The sequence below is a fragment of the Pyxicephalus adspersus genome, chromosome 10 (assembly GCF_032062135.1).
Source record: "Pyxicephalus adspersus chromosome 10, UCB_Pads_2.0, whole genome shotgun sequence".
Taxonomy (NCBI): domain Eukaryota; kingdom Metazoa; phylum Chordata; class Amphibia; order Anura; family Pyxicephalidae; genus Pyxicephalus; species Pyxicephalus adspersus.
Window position 1 is genome coordinate 2334724 of NC_092867.1, and position 22901 is coordinate 2357624.

At 39.3% G+C, this 22901-nt stretch overlaps 1 protein-coding gene across 1 annotated transcript in view; it reads right to left on the bottom strand.

Moving 5' to 3' along the window:
* The window catches only part of LOC140339858 (VPS10 domain-containing receptor SorCS1-like), a 299984-nt gene that overhangs the window by 20395 nt on the left and 256688 nt on the right, over window positions 1-22901 (bottom strand). The window contains 6 exon segments of the mRNA XM_072424760.1: window positions 919-1042; window positions 4686-4819; window positions 8992-9178; window positions 12013-12184; window positions 13766-13879; window positions 18232-18362. Coding sequence (XP_072280861.1) covers window positions 919-1042; window positions 4686-4819; window positions 8992-9178; window positions 12013-12184; window positions 13766-13879; window positions 18232-18362 — 862 coding nt within the window.

Sequence of the window (22901 nt, forward strand, 5' to 3'; positions counted from 1 at the left end):
GCCAAAACGCTAAGCTGAGAAAATATATATTTTTAATACCACCCATGGTGAAAATTGTCAATTGCACTGAACGACTCATTCATAGTCATTTACGAATGCAAAGGGAGCGCCGCTTGTGTTTATGTGTCTTCTGACTGTGGTGGTGAACAATGCAGCTCACTCTGGATTCACTAATGAAGCAACATCGATGTTGACCCTGCCGCAATCCTAGTCATACCATGGACCCCTGGCACCATCTTTTTCTGTCTTATTCTGGGTTCATCTTCCTACATCACCCAATCGCGGACTGTGCAAGTGCAAGTTCAGGTCATGCACGTCCAAAAAAAAAAGTTCCAATCTCATTGCGCATGCCTGAGATCCACGTGCCTGCCTGCCAGGCATACGCAAAAGAAATAGCCTGCAGTCTCCCGGGATACATGACGTAGGCTTCCCATTCATTCTTTACTGCCACGGCAGTAAAAACAAAAGGGGAGTGGTCTCCCTATTTTTTAGATTATATAAAATGTTATCTACCCTTGTAGGTCAACTTCCTCTGACACCACTAGGTCCCACAACCAGGACCCCCTTCCTGATCTGGTGAACCTGTTTTTGTACAGTACTTTGAATCTCTCTTGCTAGTTCCCTGCAGCAACTTCTTGTGGATCTAGGAAAGGGGAAGGAGCCTTGGCGCCCTGGGCTGATAGGAAGTGGTTGAAAAAGTAAGGGCGTCATTCAGGCTATGATGTGCAAGAGGTAATAGATACCCAGATGTGCTGCACTAAGCTATTACTTGGCATAAATAAATATATCCGATGACAGGTTATCTTTAAAACAAAACAATCAGAGATATCTGCAGGACCATTGAGCTCATCTCAGCTAGATCCTTTAATCGATAAGCTAATCCTTTACCGATTTATAGGAGTCACATGACCTACTCACCATACACAGCGATGGTCTTGGTGTCCTGGAGGATGGCGTTCCCGGCAGACACCTGCACCGTGATGCTGTTCATGCCCTCTGCCACAAAGGTGAAGGAGATGCTCCTGTCCAGGGTAATAAGTGGCTGCGGAGGAAGAAAGAGAAATTAAAAATGGAATATGTAGGCTATAAGAGCCTGTCTGGGGACAATTGTATCGGAATTAATAGGATGTCATATGTAGGTCTAGCCATCATCGGGAGTGCCAAGGCAGCTCTGGGATTCAGCTCGTTATCTTCTAAAAACATTGCAGTGGAGAGAAATAATTGATTGTTTTTTTGGCACTACCACTGTGCGCCTGTTTGCTGGAGAAAGGATAAGAGGTTCATTAGGAAATAGTTAAGGCATTTCCCGGAATCCTCTGGGGCAAACAGTGACATACTAGATGGAGCCCAAACCCCAAGTGTCACCTGATTTGTTCAGCTTTGTCCCTCTGGGATTGGCAAGAGATGACTTCAGAATGGGTCACAGAGACTCAACTGTTTCCTTGTCCGAGGTTGTCAGAACTCAGCTCTGTGCCCCCTCTATCTCTAAGACAGCCATTCTGGACCTTTTTAATATGGGGGAACCCTTTCATTATTTTTCAGGTCTTTGGGGATCCCTCTTATAAAATTAAATCCACAGATCACAATATATCAGCATGGTGGTGAATGCCTCTTACATCACTGACCAGTGGGAAGAATGTCACCCTTAGAGTCATCCAAATCTGACCAATGTTAGTTAAACTAATGTGAAGGCTAAAGACAGGAACTGGATCATCCAGTACCACAGTTATCAAAATAGAAATCTGATTTCCAATGTGGAAAGCAAAAACCAAAGAGCAGAACGGGTTTTCGGGTAACTCTTGTATTGGTAAACACTGAGTATATTATACATCAAACATAAAGAAATACAATACCATTGAGAGATTACTACATGAGATATAAGTCTAAGCTCCAGGACAAACTTTGTGGAGCATACTTGAGACTAAGCACAATACATGATACTAATTTATAGTATAAGTTTCATATATAACCATGAGGGATACCGTACTGGAGAGCGTTTGTAGAGAAATACTAAGTCTCAGATACCGACGCGTTTCGCCCTACTGGGCTTCTTCAGGGGATATTGAAATCTATTGAGTAATGTTTAAGGAATAAGTGGTAAGGGGTAGATGACAAGGTGGGAAAGATTTCAAGATTACTTGAGATAATTTGAGGACAGTTTTATATGCCAGTACAAGGTTGGTCATGCCATTTAGATTCTTGTTAAGGATTTAAAGAAGGCGTTCAGAGTGTCAGCATTATTGCAGCCAAAGGTACAATACAAAAACTAAATATTGCCAAAAACCCCTTCTGCTCTTTCTTCCTTCTTTCCTTTAAACTGACCTGACGTTCAAAATTCTCATTGCGCAAGAAAATTCTAGCACCCTCTAGAACAGGGGTGTCAAACTCAAATACACAGAGGGCCAAAATTAAAAACTTTAAAGACAAAGTGGCGGGCCAACCTTAACATTTATTGAAAAAATTGAGCAAAATTTTCCTTCTCATTAGATATAAAACCTTTTCATATGGAAACAAAGAGGTTTGGCTTCACATTCAATCTGGAAAAGCTTATAATAGAGAAAGAGAAGTAAAAAAATTTTTTTTAATTTTATTTAAGAAAAATTCTTCTGCCTCTTTCTCTACTTGTAGCCTTCTGAGTTAAACGTTTTTGCCCAGGCTAACAATATTAATAACAATATTCTTCTATGAAAATCCAACCATTCAAGTCCATTCCTTGGAGTAGCAAGGAAAAGCTGAGGGGGGGTGCCGGAAATGCCAGACGCGGCCAATGCGGAGCTAAATCTTATGAGTGGCCCGCCGCTGAAACTCCCTCTTCATTGAAATAGCGCCGCTACTAAAATTCCCGGCATTATTTGTGTCTATAAAACAGTCCAATGCGGGGCCAAGCATAGGCAGAGAGCCAGCTGGTCTATAGACGCGAGTGATGCCGGGAATTGAAGTAGGGGTGCTATTTCAATGCAGCGGCGGGCCAGCTGCAGTTAATATTTAGACTTCCTTTGGGCACCACAAAAAGGACGTTGGGGGCCGGAGTTTGTCACCTTTGCTCTGGAGGAACCCTGGTTGAGAAACACTGGTCTGGGTAGTGGTGGCCCTCCACTGATGCCTATTCAATTACCAATCATTGCCCATGCCCCTGGACAGAACAAGGGCAATACTGTGCAGTGCTCTGTATCTCCTCATCATTGATAACATTTGCTGATGTCACGGCAGCTCTACTCGTCCCACCTCGCCTTTAATTATCCGAATTTCAATGCTCAATGGTGGTAAATGTTGGGTATCTCAAGATTGAATGTTCAGGGCACATATGAATGATAAATCTTTTGAAGACCATCTGTTCTTTGATCACAGCATTGAATGTTCTTAGGAGGCTATGTTCTTATCTGACAAAATGTTTTTGGGAAATTTTGACCTCCAAAGAACATTTTTGGATTTTTCATGAACTGAACATGGGCAAGTTTGCTATTCTCCAATGGTCAGCAACAACTTTGGGCAATCACAAGAAGGTAACCTACAAAATATTAACAAAATATAGGATTGGATAGGATTTTATGCTTTATGTGGAAGACTAAAGACTTCAATGGTGTTCAACATTAGGAAAAGTATAAAGAAAGTTTACCAAAACTTTCATGAAGGACGTGGCTTTCACTTACATTTCTGACCTGGTAAAAAGTACTCCCCCAGCCGCTCTCTCCGCTCCTCCAATGATCTCCTAATGACTTCCTCACTCATAACCTCATCACACACACGGCTCCAAGACTTCTCTAGAGCTGCCCCGACTCTCTGGAATGGTCTTACTCGTCCTATTCGGCTTGCTCCTACTTTCTGCTCATTTAAAAGAGCGCTCAAAACCCATTTTTTCAAACTTGCCTACCCGGCTTTTTCTGTCAATTGAAACCCTCGCTACTTCCCACACTACATATCTCCCATCCTATTGTGTGTGAAATTCCCCCACCTTGTAGATTGTAAGCTCTTCGGGGCAGGGTCCTCTCCTCCTGTATCACTGTCTGTATTAGTCTGTCATTTGCAATCCCTATTTAATGTACAGCGCTGCGTAATATGTTGGCGCTATATAAATCCTGTTTATTAATAATAATATTATTATTAATAATAATGAACCAAACATGGGCTTTCTACCTATCTCTAATAGTTAGAACCAGCAACCAGAAGAAGCCAAAATAGAACATTGTCACAACCTCTGAAGAGAGGATCGTGATTGCTAAACATTTATTGGAAGCGGCTATTATGATAGAAAGTAGTATGGGAATCCAGGGCAGTTGTTTTATGATATTCAGGTCTGAAGGGGGCGCCATACTGGTGGGGCTGTACCAGTGCTTACAGTGGCCGAAACCGATGACTGGAAATACCTAAAGCTTCATGAAGTACTGAGGCTGCCAAAAACCTTTTAATCCAATTTAAACAAGCTAAAACCACCGTCAGCCATTTTTACCCAATAGAAAATGATAGAAGAAAGCGATCACATTGGTTATTAATATTAGCTTCTTAAATGACTTTTGGATAGGTGATATGGCCAAAAAATAAAAATCCTTATCTGTATGTAAAGCTTAGTGAATGCAGCCTAAGGTGAGTGAAAAATGTGTGTTTTGTCCTAAATTTTGGAACTGAAAGCAGCCCCATCTCAGATAAATTCAGGAAGAACGGTTTGCAATCTGTCAAGTTGAATGCACCTCACTGTTGTTCCCCAGCCACCAAACATAAGTCAGGGTCCCCACGTTGCTCGGCCACAGCACCACCGACGCGTTCACCTCTTTGTTCTTCGTGGTGACGAAGGGCAGCTGGAGATGAATGTGCTCCAGGGGAGCTGTTGAAAAAAAGGAAAAAAAACATTTTTTTCTTGTCAGATTAATCTTCCATCGATACAAGATAAAAACACCACAGCTGGTAGTTAAGACTTGAAATGGGGGCCCAGAATGCAATGTATCAGGGTGCAATGCCTACAGAACCAGAAAAATGTGCAGAGCTGAAATAAGGTCCAAAAAGCCTTTCCTTTTATATGTTACAACATTGCCCCCTGCTGGTGGTATAACAAAATACATGGAAGGCTCAGTAGGGTTTTCTGGTCTGTTCATGGATCCTGAAAGAATAAACTAATGCTCTGCTTGGCGCAAACCCATCACCCATGTGTGCCAACAAAAATGGGGATGGACAGATCAGCAGAGGAGAAAGAAAGGAAAGGGAAAGACAAAATAGAAAAGGGGGAAAGGTAGTGATAAATGGGAGAAGAAAAGAAACATGCAGATAAAATGAGGGTGAGAGAAATAGAAACTGCAGAGATTAAAACATTAAAATATGAATATAGGAAAAATAAAAGGAAAGTGAGAGAGAGAAAGAAATAATAGAGAAAGAAGGGAGAATGATGTGTGAAAAGAGAATAGGAGGGGAATGCGGAAAAAAGTAAAAAGAGAGTCAGAGAGAGCAAAGGAGTGATAGGAAGATAGAGAGAGAAAGGAGGAAGAAAATAATACAAGAGAAGGAGACAGAAAAAGTAAAAGAGAATGCGATAAGGGGTAATAAAAACAAAGAGGGGAGATGGAAAAAAACAAGAGGAGGAGAGAGGGAAAGAGAAGATAATAATGGAAAGAGAAAGAAGGAGGAAAGAAGAAAAGAGAATGAACATGAGAAAAGAAAGGATTAGAAGAGGAGGGAAGGGGAGAGATAGAAAGAGAGTCAGAGAGAGAAATGAGGAGAAAGGAAGACAGATGGAGAGAAAAAGAAGGAAGAGGAGAAACAGAGAAGAGAAAGAGAGAGACAGAAAGAAAAAGTAAAAGAGAAAGGGAGAAAGAGAGTGATACATGGACAGGAAGAAAAAGAAAGGATGGGGGAAGAAGAGGGAAAGATGGAAAGAGAAAGGAGGAGGAAAGAAGAGAAGAAAAGATAAAGAACTTGAGAAAAGATTAGAAGAGGGGAGGGGGGCACAGAAAGAGAGAGAGAGAAGGAAAGAGAGAAAGATGGAAAAAGACAGAGCAATGGAACGATAGGAAGATAGATGGAGAGAGAAATGAGGAGGGAAAAAGAAACAAGAGGAAGCAAAAGAGAGAAAGAGATTAATTCATGGGAAGGAAAAAAGAAAAGGATAATGAAGAAAAGAAAGAAAGGTAAAGAAAAGAGAAAAATGAAAAATTGAGTTGGAGAGAGAAAGGAGGAAAAGAGAACATGAGAAGAAAGAAATAGGAGAGGGGAGGAGAGAGACAGAATCAGAGAGGAGGGAAAAAAAGAAAGCGAAAGGAAGAAATAAACCATGGACAGAAAAAAGGAGGGGAACATAAAGGAAGGAAAGGGGGGCAGAATAAAAGAGTGAGAGAGAAAGGAGGTGAAAAGAAGAGTAAATAAAGAGAAATAAAGAAAGGAATCAGGAATGGGAAAAGGAGAGAAGGGGAGAGAGGACAGGAAAAGATAGAAACTGGAGAAAAAAGCCCAAGAACAAGAAATGCAGACAGGATGTGAGAGGAAGAACAAAACATAGGGCGCAAAGAGTGAGCGAGAATTAGGAAAGAGATTTGGAAATAAAAATGGGGAAGAGAAAGAGGAAAGAGAGGGAATAAAAGGGATGATAACCTGGTGGTAAAACTGCACGCAATACTTTACAATAATTTGTTAGATTGTGTATGATATTATTTGCAAAATGTTAATTCAATACATTTAGTGCAATGAATAGTTACATAGTAGGTTAGGTTGATAAAAGACATAAGTCCATCATGTTCACCCACTAGGGAAATAATCATATCCCATATATAACCCTATGACAGAGCAAGGCTAATAAACTCCGGGTACAATCTGCCCCAACAGGGAAATAAATGTCTTCCTTATTCCATGAGACAATCGGATATTCCCTGGATCAGCAGTCTCTGTTATCTATGAGGACAGTACAACATACTAAAGATCTAAAAAGCTAAAACCTAGCTTCTTTGGTTTATTCACATTTCATAGCTCTTAGTGGACAATTTATACTGAAGTATAATATTATATTATTATAATATTTCCATTGTTTTTTTTCTTTATTACTTCTCATTCCTGTATATCCCATACGGACTTGAGCATTTTTTTTTTTTTTTTGCCTTCTTTTCCACAATGGGCCTGTTTATTTAGTGATTATTTTATTACTATTTATGGTAACAAAGTAAAATCTGATTTTTTTTTTTTTTTGTGGCACTGAAAAAAGTGACAAATAAAATAAAAATATTAAAAATGCAGACAAGTTATAGGTAAGTAAAAAGTTAATAAGAGATGGTTAGAGATACCTAAGGGTTGAAAAGGGTTTAAATTGCAACATATTATTATTATTATTGTATTACTTTTTTTTTCTTTACGCCTACATATGAATAAAAAAGTAAAAAAATAAATAAATTATAATTTTTATATAATATTAATTTTAAAATAATTTATTGAATTTACTCAGTGACCCTGCAACCCTCAGCAGCTCTCATTCATGATTGGTGAATGTGAGCAAGTGATCACAAAGCCCATCAGTGCCGGTATGTTGGGGGTGCACTTTAGAATCCACAATCCTGTGCCCCTGTCCATATTAAAATACAGAGTCCTGGTCATGGGGCTCAAGTAGCCCTCCAAACGGCATAAAATGACCCCTCCCCAGCACTCTGCACCCCTCTTGGATTACCTATGTCCCCCAGACATTTAGTGATCTTCCTGGGCCATTTTGGTGCATTTGGCCATTCTAATAACTTTCCAGACACCAAAACAAACCATCGATTTTATCCCAATTGACTTCAAAAATTTTCAGCTTTTGGTCATTCAGAATCCTGAATTTTGTGAACCGGTTTGGCCAAACGGTCTTAGACCCAGATTTACCCTAATCAAAAAAAAAGAGCCTTCTTAATGTCAGTAAATTTACTGACTTCCAACTATCTGATTAATTAAAATCCCTTGCTCAGCCGGCGACAGCAAATTATAGCATTAGTTAACGCAGACTTCAGCAGCCGCATGTATTAATTGATGTCTTGTGTATTACGGATATTAATAGTCTAGCGGAAGAGGAGCCTGCGGTGCAGAGATTGATACTGCCGGGTCCACAAAGACTATTGCACGAAATTCGATGAATTATTCATTTGGAACAGTAGGTGGCACTGCCTCGCTCCAAATGACTTTGGCTCCCTAAATACAGTTTACGCGGAATGTTGCGGATTTACCATGCAAAGTTTGTGGCAGAGATGGGGATACAAGCTGGAGGTGATGTGTAGGCTGGCAGCGCCAGAGGGGGTCTTTTATGTACTTAAAATATTAAGGAAAAAATTATTGCTACCATTTTTAGAAAAAAATTCAAAAGTCAACCTTTACACTGCTTCTCTAGTTGCCTGGACACACTTAAAAATGCTTATACAAGTGGTGACAAGTAGTTCAAGTCCATGGAGGCGAATTGGAATGCAAACCATACTTGGATGAGGCATGTAGCAATCATTGGGGGCCATAATGCTGCAGTGATTGGTGCCCCTGATGCTGAAGTAATTAGTAGCAATTACCAATTACTGCATCACTATGGCCACCAATCACTGAAACACCATGGCCACCAATAACAGAAGCACCATGGCCACCAATCACTGAAGCACCATGGCCACCAATCACTGAAGCACCATGGCCATCAATCACTGAAGCACCATGGCCGCCAACACAGAAGCACAATGGCCACCGATAACAGAAGCACCATGGCTGCCAATACCAGAAGCAACATGGCCACCAATCACTGAAGCACTATGGCCACCAATAACAGAAGCACCATGGCCACCAATCACTGAAGCACCATGGCCGCCAATAACAGAAGCAACATGGCCACCATAGTCTACAGTGATTGGTGGCCATGGTTCTCCAGTGATTGGTGACCATTGTGTATCAGGCAATATACTAATGGGAACATCCCTAATAATTCTAGATTTGCCACAGTGTATTTCAAGAATAAAACATTTGAAATCAGATGCCAAGGGTGAAACCTTAAATACTGGTATCCAGTACTAAAAATGTTACCTGTTACATGAAGGTAAAGAACAGTGCTGTCTGAACCAAGGTTGTTGTCCACTTGTACCAGGACTCTGAAGATCCCCACATTTTGATAGACGTGTTTGATGCCATCTTCTGTTGCACTGAGATTGGCTTAGGAAGCAGCAATCCCATCTCCAAAGTCAACCTGAATGTTGGTCCTCTGGATGTCCCCCTGAATGCCAAAGAAAAATGAAATTTTTAACCACAACGAACATAGTTGGCTCATTTGATATCTATCCCACCCCCTCAACCTCTCCAACACTCTCCAATTGACCCAAGTGAAATACTCAGAATTTCCAGGTGTAACTCCTTAACAGTTGTGCCAAAGGATATAAATCCAACCCTTCTGAATTGTTGCTGGTAAGTAAAAGCCCAGGAGTCCAACAAAAACTTTAATTTTTTTCTGGGTTTTAATAAGGGTGTCACACGTCCTCTTTCTCGCTAAAGTGTTGGCGCCTCTCTCTTGCACATGTGGGAAGTTCTGACCCCAGGATTGCCTACTCCCCCAAGTTTATTCAGCATTACCCCTCCCATCAGCCAATCAGGAGATGACCTCCTAAAAGACTTTGGCTATTTAGCTGGTTCAGACACAGCGCTAAGTATTTGTGCAACATGTCTCCACTACTGCTAATCCCCCTAGTGCTGCTGAGCATTTCCTTTTCACCTGTTGCCTTATTGAGTGTTCCCAGCACAGATCCTGTGCTAACCCCTTCTTGTCCGGTTTGCTGTTCTCCTGTGCTATTCCAATGTATCCAGTATATCCTATGTCTCCTGCATTCTTTTTGTCTTCAGTGACCCCAATGATACCTGTGCCTTCTGTCTCTTCCTGTGTTCCCCTGTGTCTTTGGTGACCCCCGTGTCACCCATGCCTCTTGGCTCTTCCTTTCTCTCCTGCCTTTCTTTTGACCCCATGTCACCCATGCCCACAGTCTTTTCCTGTGTCACTTGTTACCCTGTGTCTTCGGTAACCTCGCCTTGCCCATACCTCCAGTGTCTTCCTGTGTCTTCAGTGTCCCCCCATGTCATTGGTGTCTATTTCTGGTATTTTACTCCTGGCTTTGTTTCTGACTTTGGTTGTTTGCTGCCTGTCTTCACCCTGGCTTACTTTGACCATTCTCTTGCGGGCTGATTTGGTACCGCGCACCCTGGTGTGCCCAAAGACCACAACCTAGGAACAGTCTGCAGGGAAACGTCTTCACCTCTAGAGGCTCTGGAGATAACAGGCTGTTGCTTAGATTTTGCACCTTGGCCCTTCTTAGGGCTCATAACACCATTGAGCAAGCCATAGTGACTCTTATTGGCTCTATCTCTCCAAGCGTGACAATGGGAGCTGGAGACTCCCACATTTGGCTGGTGGGGCTTTTAAATGAATGACAAAGTCTCTCAAAAGATATAAATTAGTATTCAGAACCATACTAGCCCACAGGAGTACTGGAAAACCCTCCAGGAAGCCATAGTTGTATGCCCTCAAAAATAGTTTTTTGGTGCCCTCTGGTAGGCCCTTGGCCCTTGCTGTCTATCAAAAGAACACCACGGGGCCAGGAAAGCTTTCTGTTCTGGTGGTCTCTCCTTCTCCGTACCTCTACTGGCCCTAGGTCTCGGGGCCGTTTCTGAGAGCATCTATCCATACCCAATATATTCATTTTGAAAGGCTAAACCCTCAGACTATGGATGGTTAACTTAATATTTTAGTATTCTTTTTATAATCCACAAATATCTGTATCCCTTTGAATAATAAAAAATTGACTCAGGTCTTATTTTCACGCTACATATATTACACTTTTTTGTAAAGGATTTTTCTATTAAACTCATCTATTATCATGCCTGGGTAACACCGACTCTTCTCCTTTTTAATACTACGGCAATGCAGAGGGCCTTTTTATATGTTTGCAGCAGAAATAATAAAGGATTTGAGTGCATGAATGTCAATAGGAAATAATAAGTTACCAGTTTTATTATTGGGTAATCCACTAGCCCTTTTTTTTACTTTCTTTTCCCCATGTCTTGTATTTTAATTGGAGAATAGGAAGAAAAGAAAATCTTTATTGAACATAAAAATTATAGATTTGTTCTCTTGTAATGCTGTATTGATCACCGGCTACACCTTACGGCACTTATTTCTGCAAAACAATAACAAAAGAGATCTTTTGCAAAATAAAGATTTAGGCTTGACCTTTTGGCTGGGGCTGAAAGCAAGGAGATGGGGTCACTGTAATACAAAAGTTGTAATGCTGAACCCCGGGCTAGCAGATCAGTGTTCTCCAATACTTTTTTATTTGTATTCCTTTTATTTCTTTTTTATATTATTTATTGGATTTTAGCTGTTTTGATCCAGTTTTTGCATCTTAACATTTCTTAATGTTCTGTTTACACAAATAGGAATCTGTTTTCTTCTTTACAAGAATCTCTCTTTGTCCTCTATATAACCGGCTGTCTTTAGCTGGGATTTTTAGACATTGTAATTGGACCTTGATAAGGGAATATTGTTATATTGTAACAACTGTGAGGACGTTCTGAATCCAATTAAAGGGAACAATGGGGTTTTCCATTGCTGACTACTGACAAGAATGCCAGCAGTCTGGCTGTCATGTTTATCCCGACGGGCCGGATCTAGAGCGAGAATGTAGATAGGGACATCTCAGTTTAACCACAAATATTAAAAATGTTTCCCTTCCTGAATCAATACTGTCACAGCCAGTTTGTGTTTCTATTGATGATCAGGAGCAGTTTGTACTTATATGACTATGTGAGCTAAGATTTAATGATTGTACGTAAGCTGGAGGCTTCATTGAAATAATAAGCCTTAAGCCTACAAATGAACACTACCACCTTCAGACTGTTATATTGTAATGTAAAATATATAATAGTGTAGTTGTCAAATTCAATTACAATACTAAAAAAAATAAAAATAGAAGAAACAGCATATATCAAAAAAAGCAAAGCATGGTATTACAATTATGTGAAAGCAAAAGTTAGGTATGCAAATTATAAGTATGGGGTACTTACCTCTTCTAATTGAAGCACGAACGTTACATTGTGTCCTTGTTCTGCTATTAACTTTCCATCGGTTGTAGTGACTCGGAGACCATGGGGTGCTTTCCCTGGACACTGTTGTGGCTTTGCAGTATACTGTTCCCGGACTCCGTCTGTGCAGTTGTTAGATACAACCTTCCTGTAACTGTAATACAACACATTTCACATGTCTGGCCAATGAAGGCTGAGAGGAAGGTGTAAGGAAAGAGGAAGAGCAAAGAGTAGAATGTCCATTGCAACCAAATCTCAAGCTTGGTCATGGACCTTACAACTTGACTGTAAAACATGATCTAGATCTATACCAGGACCTGTCTGCTTGGATACACAGTGAAGGGACTGCTACGGTCAGTCTTCCCATGATATAGTAGCCTGTGATAGTATGCTCTCCACATGGCATAAGGACCTCTTATGGTTGGCCCTAACATGATATAGTGGATGGCTATTGTAGGTTCTCCACATGACATAATAGACTCTTATGCTAGGTCCCCACATGACACAGTGAAATATTATCGTAGGTCCTCACATGATATGGTGGACTGGTGTGGTAAATGTTAAATATCCCACGGTAGACATTGCATAGTGGGCTATCATGGTAGGTCCTCCCATTGCATAGTGGACTATCATGGAAGGTCCTTCCTTGACATATTGACCCTTTCCATGACATAGTGGACTGTGTGGTCAGTTTATCACATGACATTGAATACTTTGCTGGAAGCTCCCCACGTCACACAGTGGACTCTCCTAGTTAGCCTTCTCATGACAATGTGGACTAGTATGATCAGTCCTTACATGACTTAGTGCTACATTAAGGTAGACCATCATACAATATATGAAACTGTTATGGCAGGCCCTCATACCAGTACACTGGTGGGGTAAGTTGTTATATGATATGGTGGAATGTTATAGTTGGTTCTCACATGAACTGGTGGACTGTTCTAGACGTTCCTCACATGACACAGTGGACTCTAATAGTTGGTCCAGTGATTGATCTTATAGTGGACTTTTATGGTAGGACCTTCTCATGACCGGGTGAGACTATGCAGGGACTCCACAAATAATGTTTATGGACTGCTTCAGGGGTTTTTGAATCACATTCATAAAGAACATTCACTGTCCACATTTGCGTTCAACTGATGAAACAACATTCGTTAACAACTGACAACATTTATACATTTCATTCTTTGATGACTTCCAGGCAAATGTATAATTTAGCTATATTTATTACAAATCTTTCTATATACCCATATATATCATGTTTAAGTCTAAATACATTGAATATTCTTGGGGGTTACAAATTAAAGTTCTACCAAGAAAACCCATTTACATACACACCAGGCCCAGCATAAAGATGATTTAAAATCAATTATAAATCAGAGGAGAGGAGCCCCGGATATCGCCTTTAGGGATAGTGGTATTTTAAATGAACTAAGTAGGAAAGTCTATTGCACATTCATATTGTCCTTGGAGAGGATCAATGAATGAAATCAGGAGCACCAGTTCAAATTTAAGGTCCACATTTGTTATCCACACAGAGAAGTTTTCTCATTCTTTTTTTAAAATATACTGCTTTGAACAGGAGGGGCTTTAGTTTTCACACAATATGTTTTGGCTCCTTCTGGTAAATACTTTTTACGGAACTTTTATGGGGCTTAAATTTTCTATTTCATCCACAAAACCTTGCAAAACAAAAATAAAGTCACATCTCCTGTTTGATCATTGTACATACCCGGTGCTGTTCAGGTAGCTCTGGCCAAGGCTGCAGTCCTTCGACAAGGAGGAAGGGTTATACCAGAAGGCGGGAAGACACTGGCCATTGCTGTGCCGCTCATAGCCATAATCACTGGAAGAAAGAAAAAGGGAGGACCAGGGGTCATGATGTGAGAATTCACTAATCTGATACCAATATCAGGCATAATTTCGGGTTATTTTGGCAGCGCTCAAAGAAGCCTTCCAGAAGTTGTCCATCATGTGTGTATCTATCCAACTGCAGAGATGAACAAAACTGAGAAATTCTTCTATTAATAAAATGAAAATCTCCTGCAATCCTTTCATGTTTTTAAAGGTGGGAAGGGCTGAAGGACCTGGTGTGCTGCTTGGTCATTTCAATGATTCTAAGGAGCGTTTCATCCTAACCCTCAACCACACTGTCAATCTACCCGTTTAATGAGGATTGATATAGAGTTTTTTCGGACAAATCTAAACTTTGAGTGTCTGGCATACATACATAATACATTTTATATGGTTATTATATATACTGGTGATTCTCAACCAGGGTTTCATGGAATTCCAAGGTTCTTCCAGAAGTTGCTCGGGGATTCCTTGAACTGGTCTCCTATATACTGGTGTCTGCAAAGTTCTTGAGCCAACACTACTTTTCAGAACCAGAAGCATGACGCCTGAGGCCATTTTATTTGTCTTTAGGGTGGCATTCAGATTGCCAGGGTAGGTGGAACATTTATCTTAGCTCATCAATAATGTAATTATTCCACTAACACCCAATGAATTGGTTATACCAGGGTTCCCCAAGATCTGGAAATAATTTGAAGCATTCCTCTGGAAAGATTTTCTCTAGAGTAAAAAAGGCTGAGATGAGGCTGCTATATACATTACAACTATATCTAACTGGTAAATTCAGACTTCCTTTATCCCTTTGCTAAAATACTTCATTCATTTATGAGTGCTCCTCTTTAAATGCCAAGACAAAGTTGTGAAACTAGAAGAAAAAGTAAAAAGTTTTCCCTTAACTTCGGAGGTGATATGAATCAGAGCCGCAGTCTGCATAATAGCATTTATCGACAAATTACTAAGCCAAGGATCTCTCTCGCACACTAACATTGGGCCCAAGGGGAATTAATAATATCATTGTAACACTCTGTTCTACCAGCAACTGTCTGCAAACTGCTGGAGGGATGATAACACAATATTTTATTTCTCAAATTACATTCAACAGGAGAAACTCGAGAGTACAGGATACCTTTAATTCGCCGCTGATTTAATCTACTGCAAACGAAACCAAGAAAACAAAAGTAGAGCAAGACGAAAGAACTTGAAACAACTTTACGGATATTTAAAGGGACTGCAAAAGTATTAAATATTACATCCTCATATGTTACAAAGATCGCTAATAGTAAATGAAAATCAATTTATTTATACACATCTGCTTGGACTTATTCAATAAAGAGTTAATATTTCATTACAATACAATCATTAGAACTTATTCTGTTGAAGATAAGATATATATATAGCTCCCAACACGTTTCGCCTAATCTGCTTCTTTAGGGGAAACATAAAACATATTTATATATATATGTTTCCCCTAAAGAAGCAGATTAGGTGAAACGTGTTGGGAGCTGAGATTTTTTTATTGTTTATTTTTTTGATCTATGGACTTACTTCTCCCCAATGATTATAGATTCTATGGGCCTGATTTATTAAAGCTCTCCAAGGCTGTAGAGGATACACTTTCAACGGTGCACCTGGGTGATCAAGTAAACCTGGAATGGATTTCTTAAATTCATTTTCTATTTGTTAGCAAATGTTTTGAATCCTGGACCAGATCCATTCAGGGTTTTTTGAATTACTCAGCTTTACTGATGAAAGTTTATCCTGTCCAGCCCAAGGCTAGAGAGGATACAGTTTAATGAATCAAGCCCTATGATTGAACTTATGATATTTGATGTTTGAATAAATTTCCAAAACAAAACCCTTCAGGAATTTAAGAGCTAAAACTTCATTTTGATATTTGTACCTAGAGGCTGACAACTAAAGTTTTAGGATTGAGTTGTAGAAGTTACTTCCCCTTATTCCTTTTATAATCCTAAATGAATAATTAAATTGTAACTTATTAAATTAACATATTAAGTTATATTAATATATAATAAATATATAAAACAATTACTAATATTTGGAATAAAATTAATGTTAATTATAATACATTTTAATGTAATGACCTCCATTTTAATAATAATTATAAACTACAAATTTAAATATTATATAAAAAATATAAGTAAATATGTTAATAAGTATTAATTTTAAGTAATAGCATGTAATAATATAATTAGTTATTATATGTATTAGTTATTATTAAATTGTAGATAATTACATTTTTATATATACATTGAAGCCATAATTGTTTCCTTATAACCCAATGTGTTTGTAGATACATAAAAACTCATCCTCCGTACACAAAATATTGATCTTTTAATGCAAAAACTTTCAAGTGCAACCTCTTATTTAGAAAAGCTCCCTTGCATCTCGCTTTGTTACGCGGGGACGATTGATCCACTTTAATGGGCCTTTTTGACGCAGCATCCAAGATAATGCTTCACATTCGAGTCCCTGGCATTGTCCTCAGCAAAGCCCCTTCTGTCTTTTAATTAATGCGGAGAACATCTATCAGTTTAATGGCACATCTGGTATTCAGTCTATATGAAAGCTTCTCTCTACCACTTGATTTAAAGAGGATTTATTGGAGCAGATAGGAATGGAATATTCCCAGATACCACACCATGGAAAGATTGATGGAAGATTCTATAACCCATGCTCTTGTTTTAAACTTACTGTTCGGTAGTGTAAAGATTTATACTGTGGACGGGTCGGAGTGTACCTGGCGAATGAAAAGACGATGGGACTAAAATACTGGGAGCTATAAATCATGAGCTGCTTTACAATGAAGATGTATGAGGACTGGTTACAGAATGCTTGGCAGATAATGGCTGACCGGGGGAACTACTCTCTCCATGCTGCCAGAGAAGAGTGGGTCACATTGGGAGTTGTTTTTGGAGGGGTGAGTTTTTTTTAAATATCAGTAAATGCTAAAAATTGTTCTGTGAACAAATCATTGATATTGTAAGAAAGTAGAATAAATACCGTTCAATACGATGGATGACAATCCCACTTATCTATTTTGTTTGCAAACCATTGATTGCATTTTATTTTATTTGATCGTATTAATCATTGCTACTAATTCTCTCTGTGGATTTCAGAACACTTCCCTATTATTTTATGAAGATGTGAAAGGATGAATAGTTTTTTAAGCATTTCTGTCCTTGTGTGGCAAAGTTCCTGCACAGATACAGCACCGTGAGTGTTGTCACCTTAGTACTGGAAGTGTGTTACTGATCTGAAATGCTGGCACCACATCTACGGATTACCATATGGTACACCTTTGTTTATGAGTTTAAATAATTTGAAGCACACTATTCAATTTAACTGGTTATTTGGCTTAGCCACAAGTATAGATATCATGCAGAAGCGGGTAGACAAAGGGGTAGACCAATAAAAACATATTTTTACATATTTCTATACTGTATTGTATAATTGGTGCTAAAAGATTAAAAATGGTCATCCAACCTGAGAATATAGCATTTCTCGTCTTGTACATTATTGGTTGCTTTCTGTGTCAATCATTTGTTAGAATTGAGTAGTAGCCCCGCCAACTCCCAGTACCGCAATCATGCAATGTAATATCTCCTCCTCACCTATTGGCGGCCCCCTGTGTCTTGGATCATTTTAGGATATAGACTTTCCTCCTTCTTCCAGTATGATTGAGAGTCAGTTCACAAAACTTTAACACCAGGATACTTATTTTTATTTTCAGCCATCAGAAATGTTCAAATCTCATTGGCTGTCTGAATAATTTAATAATTTAGGGTTTGCTCAAGATTTCAAAGTACCCAATGTGTGTCTATATGTGTTGCAGTGCAAAAACCACTTTCATTTCTAGATTGAGGTGCTTTGGGACACTCATTTAAATTAATTTATTGCTCCACACATGCTAGTGTGAACAGATGAGTGACTAAAACTCTTTGCTAGCACTCGGAACTGTGTCCAAGAGTTCTTAAATTGCAGCTAGTTTGTGGGCCAATTTTGTGTGCTATTTTCACCCCTGTTTGCATTGCCAAAATAAAACTCTCTCATGATTGGTTGGCCACCTTTGTGCATTTGCTTAACCGTTTTACTACTACGACAGATCTCCAAAATTGGAAAAGATAGACTTTCATGGGAGAACCTGTGTAGTCCAGCAAACCTGGAATTGATTGGGTCTTGCCAACTAATAGCAAATGATTTTTATGAAATTCATTCCAGGTTTGTGGGATTGCCCATCTTCTCCAATGATATTCTGTATACTCAAGTCTTGGATAACTTTAATAAATCAGGCCTAATGTCTTGATTTGAGACTCTCATACTCACCACTCAAAGTCTGCCTCGGTACAAACGCATGGTTCAGAAAACATGGCCCCGGCGTACCTCCCCTGCATGCACTTCCTCTCCGATCTCCTCTTCATGTAGGTCCTCTTGGCGCCCATGATGCACGCTTCTCCCTAAATGCCAAAAAAACTCAATGGTAAGTTAAATTTTAAAAACACTCAATGTCAAGGAACAAAAGTATTCTGTATTTTTTAAAAAAGGTATTTGCAATCAATGATTACAAACATAGAAAGAGCAAGAACAATATGTATTGGGTTCTGGTCGTGCTCTGTAGTACCAAAGGAGAGAACTGTCCATGCATGCCAACAATGACAGAATTTTGTGCAAAGGACACGCTGTTGTCAGGTGACTTGGAGCTCATTCATTTTCTAGCAGTAAAATGCATTTTTAAAAAAACATTATTTGGAAAAATATGAATTTTCTGCAGGTCTATGTTTTTTTTTCTTTTTTTGCAGTGCCATACAGATGTTAAAAATAGCAAAAAGAAAAAAAGCCATTTTATTTCTTATTTTCCTAGCCTTTAAAACCTGTAAATAACTATGAATTTTTGAGCAGCTGAGGTTAACAAGACAGGCCATCGGGCTTTTGCCAGGACCCTCGATGCGCAACGCACACCTGTCCGTGTAAAACTTTTCCTATTAGAAATCATAAAAATGTGACATGAAACCATTTTGTTATGTAGCAGACACCACTACAATCCATCACTGCCAGGCTTTACAATATTCGCTCTGACGCTAGCCTGAAGCGGCTGACAACTCGCAATCAAACGCTGACAAGTCCTGTTCCTCTTCAGCTTGTTCGTGTCAGCGAACGTCAAGCTGAACACGAAGTAGAAATAGGACACACGAAAAAAAAAAAAAAGAATTCTCATCTGGCTGCATTGAAAGATAGCAAGGAAACGAAATATCATCATCTAAATAAACTCCATTATTTTCTATATTTCAGTTACAAGCGAGTTGTCACCGCGGGAAGAAGTAAGGAAGTTTCAGATAATCGACGATGATGGAAAAACGCGCAAAACTTTTACGACTTCTCTCCTGACTTTCAAATGTAATTAACAGAGCGGAATCTAAGGGAGAATGTGCTGATTTGCATAAAAATGACATCTGGTAATTTTTTCGATACTGTACACGTAATTAAGCAGCCTTTGGCTCCCGGCAGTTAATATTTTATAGGCTTATATAAATTCTCAATTAAGCAAACAACTTGTTTATTTTATTGTTTTCAATGAATTAAGGTTGTTTGCATTGCATTTTTTAGGAGTGTAAAGTTCTGCAGAGTTAAAAGAAAATTGAGTTATATGACCAACAGTTGGTGGACACCTGACCATGAGGGATCATGTTGGGATTTACCACTACTATGGCCAACAATTCATCAGGAAGTTCCAAGGAAGTTTGGAGGTTCAACCATATTATGCAATATTTAAGTCAGCTAAATCACAAGAGCCAACAATTGCAAGGAATGGTCAACTCTACCCCTTCCAAAAAAAGGAAAGCCATATTGTGAGTCTTTGTTGAACTTAGTGAGGAGATCTGACAGTTCTGTATACAGAGAGATAATGTATTACTCATAATATTGCCAACATTGGCATTAGAAACTCCTTACGAGCGCTAAAAATGGTCAAAAGTTAATAACAAGATTTATCCCCTCTATAAGTTGTCAAATTTTAAACAAGGCTCTCAATTTTTCAGATTCACCAATTTCTTCTGCCTATCACCCCTATATGAGCTTGTTATCCCATTCCAAAACCATGGGCATTATGTAGGCTTGCCCAAGTTCACTTCAGTCTTCTGGGAAGGCTTTCCACAAGATTTTGGCTTGTATTTGTGGGAATTTGTGCCATCTATGTTGGATTGATTACTTGGCTTCTGTTTGGGGTTCCGGTTCATTCTCAAGCTGTTTAATAAGACTCTGCACAAGCCATTTGAGTTCCTCCCACCAAACTCGTGACACCATGTCTTTATGGAGTTGGCTCCCCCTACAAGGACACAGTCATGGTGGACTTCACCAAACTGTTACCACAAGGATGGAAGAACATAACTGTGTATGCTGTAACATTAGGAGTATCCTTCACTGGAAACACCTGAGCTCAATCATAGAGAAGGGTGCCTACATACATTTAGCCATGTAATGAGGTGTTCACAACTTTCTGACCATATGCCATAGTTGGTGTCTATATTACCAAATGTAAAACAATTACTGTGCTCCAAAACAATATACTGTGGATAATCAATAGCGGCTAATCATGTTAGGATCCAATTAATATTCCTATTGACCTCTGGCAACTGGTTTGATATGAATGTGCACATTAGTTCATGGATTTAGCAAACAGGGGACACCTTGAGTTCCCCATGAACTCATGCCCCTCATCACCCTTCTGCATCCCCACATGCAGTATGTCTTTTATTTTTTAGCCTTGGGTTTTAATGGGAACATTGAGACCTGATGTTCTTTGATTTAGGCACCAACCTTTGAGGTTCTTGGAGGAGCATCACAAAGTCATGTGAAAAGAGACAGTGATTCCACCCTCAGCCATTGTGAGGTTGCTCAGCTTGAAAGCTGAGCAGACTTTCAGACTTTAGCCTAATGGTGGGGTCTCCTGGGTGTTGACTTTTTGTGGGGATATTCAGTGGCGGTGTCTTTTGGGTGTTGGCTTTTAATGTGAACATTCAGACCTGGTGTTCTTTGATTAAGGCTCCAATCTCTGAGGTTCCTGGAGGAGGTGCATCACAAAATCAAGTGAAAAGAGACAGCAACTCAAGCCTTAGGCACTGTAAGCAGACTTTCAGATTATAACACAATGGTGGTATTTCCTGGGTGTTATTAAACACTCCATTGATTGAGCTTCTTTGCTATCTAAAGTTGGTTTAATAAAGTATTTTTACTTTTATTCAGCATTTTTTTTTCATATATTCCAACAATAGCTCAATTATATTTCTCATAACGGTTTTCATTGGTGGTAGAGTAGACCACGCCCATATAACCTGCATTAAAATTGCCACTTCCAGTCCCCATTAAAAATTTGTATGAAAGAAGGACAACACAAAGACTCAAGTGGGAGACAAGAAGATTTAACCTTGTTTAACACATTTTCATGTTAAAGGATAATCAATGGTACCCATTAGGTTGCGGAAATGAGGCATTGGAGCCGATTGGGGCAGCATTCACAACAGCTGGAAAACACATACTTTGGTTTTTTCATATGACAGGTGCCAGTCCAGGGGATAAAAAGGAGCCAGATTGAGCTTCGTTTAATCACCATTCTCCTAAATGCCTGGGGCACCACAAGCTGATCCACAATTTTACCCTGAATTTTGTCAACATGGTACATTACATACAGCGAGATGAGGAAGTTTTCTGCCCCAGGACTCACTGGCTTTCCATTGTTCGCCTTGACATTTTCTGTTTAACAAATTTTAAGGTAAAAGAAATAATTATAATAATAATATCGAATTGGGCCATCTCCCATCTTTTTGGAATATATTTGACCTTCCTGAAATATATATAACCAACTGTTTTGTAGCTTATGAGATTTTCAATCGACCAATATCCCCTAAAGAACCAAGAAAATTACTTGCAAAACGCGTTAGTATCAGTTTCTACTTTACCAAATACAAAATAAAGAACCCTATAAGAAAGGGTTGGCCCCCTTTGGTCCTTTACTCATTATCGGTATGTAGAAGCAGGTGTTTGTCCCTCCTATGTTATTCTATTTGAAGTTGAAAAAAAAATGTCCTGCAGAGTAAGAAGATGAAATATCTATATTTATATATTGTTTGTTTACTGAATGCTATAATGCATATATAAAATAAATACTACTCCTTCCATAAAGTAAGCAGAGAGCAATCTCCAAGCACAAATTGCTTGGTCGTAGACAATCTCTACAAACTCTTTTTGTATTATCCTGTCTAGTGCTAGTTAAATGTTCAGGGAATGCATTCCCCACAGATACGACGTAACCCACAACTGTAACTGAAGACCCCCGCTACGTCTCTAATCATGTTCTTTTAATCCTCTCTCTCCTCTGAGAATTCTCTCCGCAGGGTCGGATTCTCTCACGACAACACATTTGCTTTATTTTGTTGCACAGTCATTTCTACCCGGTGACACGTCTGCTTCCCAGGAGGTCTGCCGGAATCTCAGAGGGCATTAATGATACCATTGTTCTAAGACAGGAGATGGTAATTATACGACTGGCTGATTAACGTAGCTCATTGCTGCTGGAATAATAAGTGTTCGCAATTGTTGGAAGCAGAGGTGAATTAATTGTGGGAATGGAATTGAGACACAGTTATTATAGGCTGTAATATTAGAGTAAGTATTTTACTCTAAACATATCAGTGGGAAGGATGGAACAGGAATTATCGCTGCAGCGGCTTCTGCTCCCCAACCACAGAAAGATATTAGTTCTCTGTCTCTGCAACCAGATGTATTACTGCTGCCTAACTCTGACCAGGAGCGGCATTCAGAGGAGTGGGTTTGTGCCATCTGCTGGCCACAGTAGAGAATGGTGGGAAATATCAAGTGAGCCAAAAGGTCCCCTCTTGGACCTCAGTGAATTTTTAGCAGTTGAACACCAAATTCTCGATACCTACTATAGCTTCCAGTGAGATAAAGCTGAAGTTTTTAATATACGGATATCATACAATTAA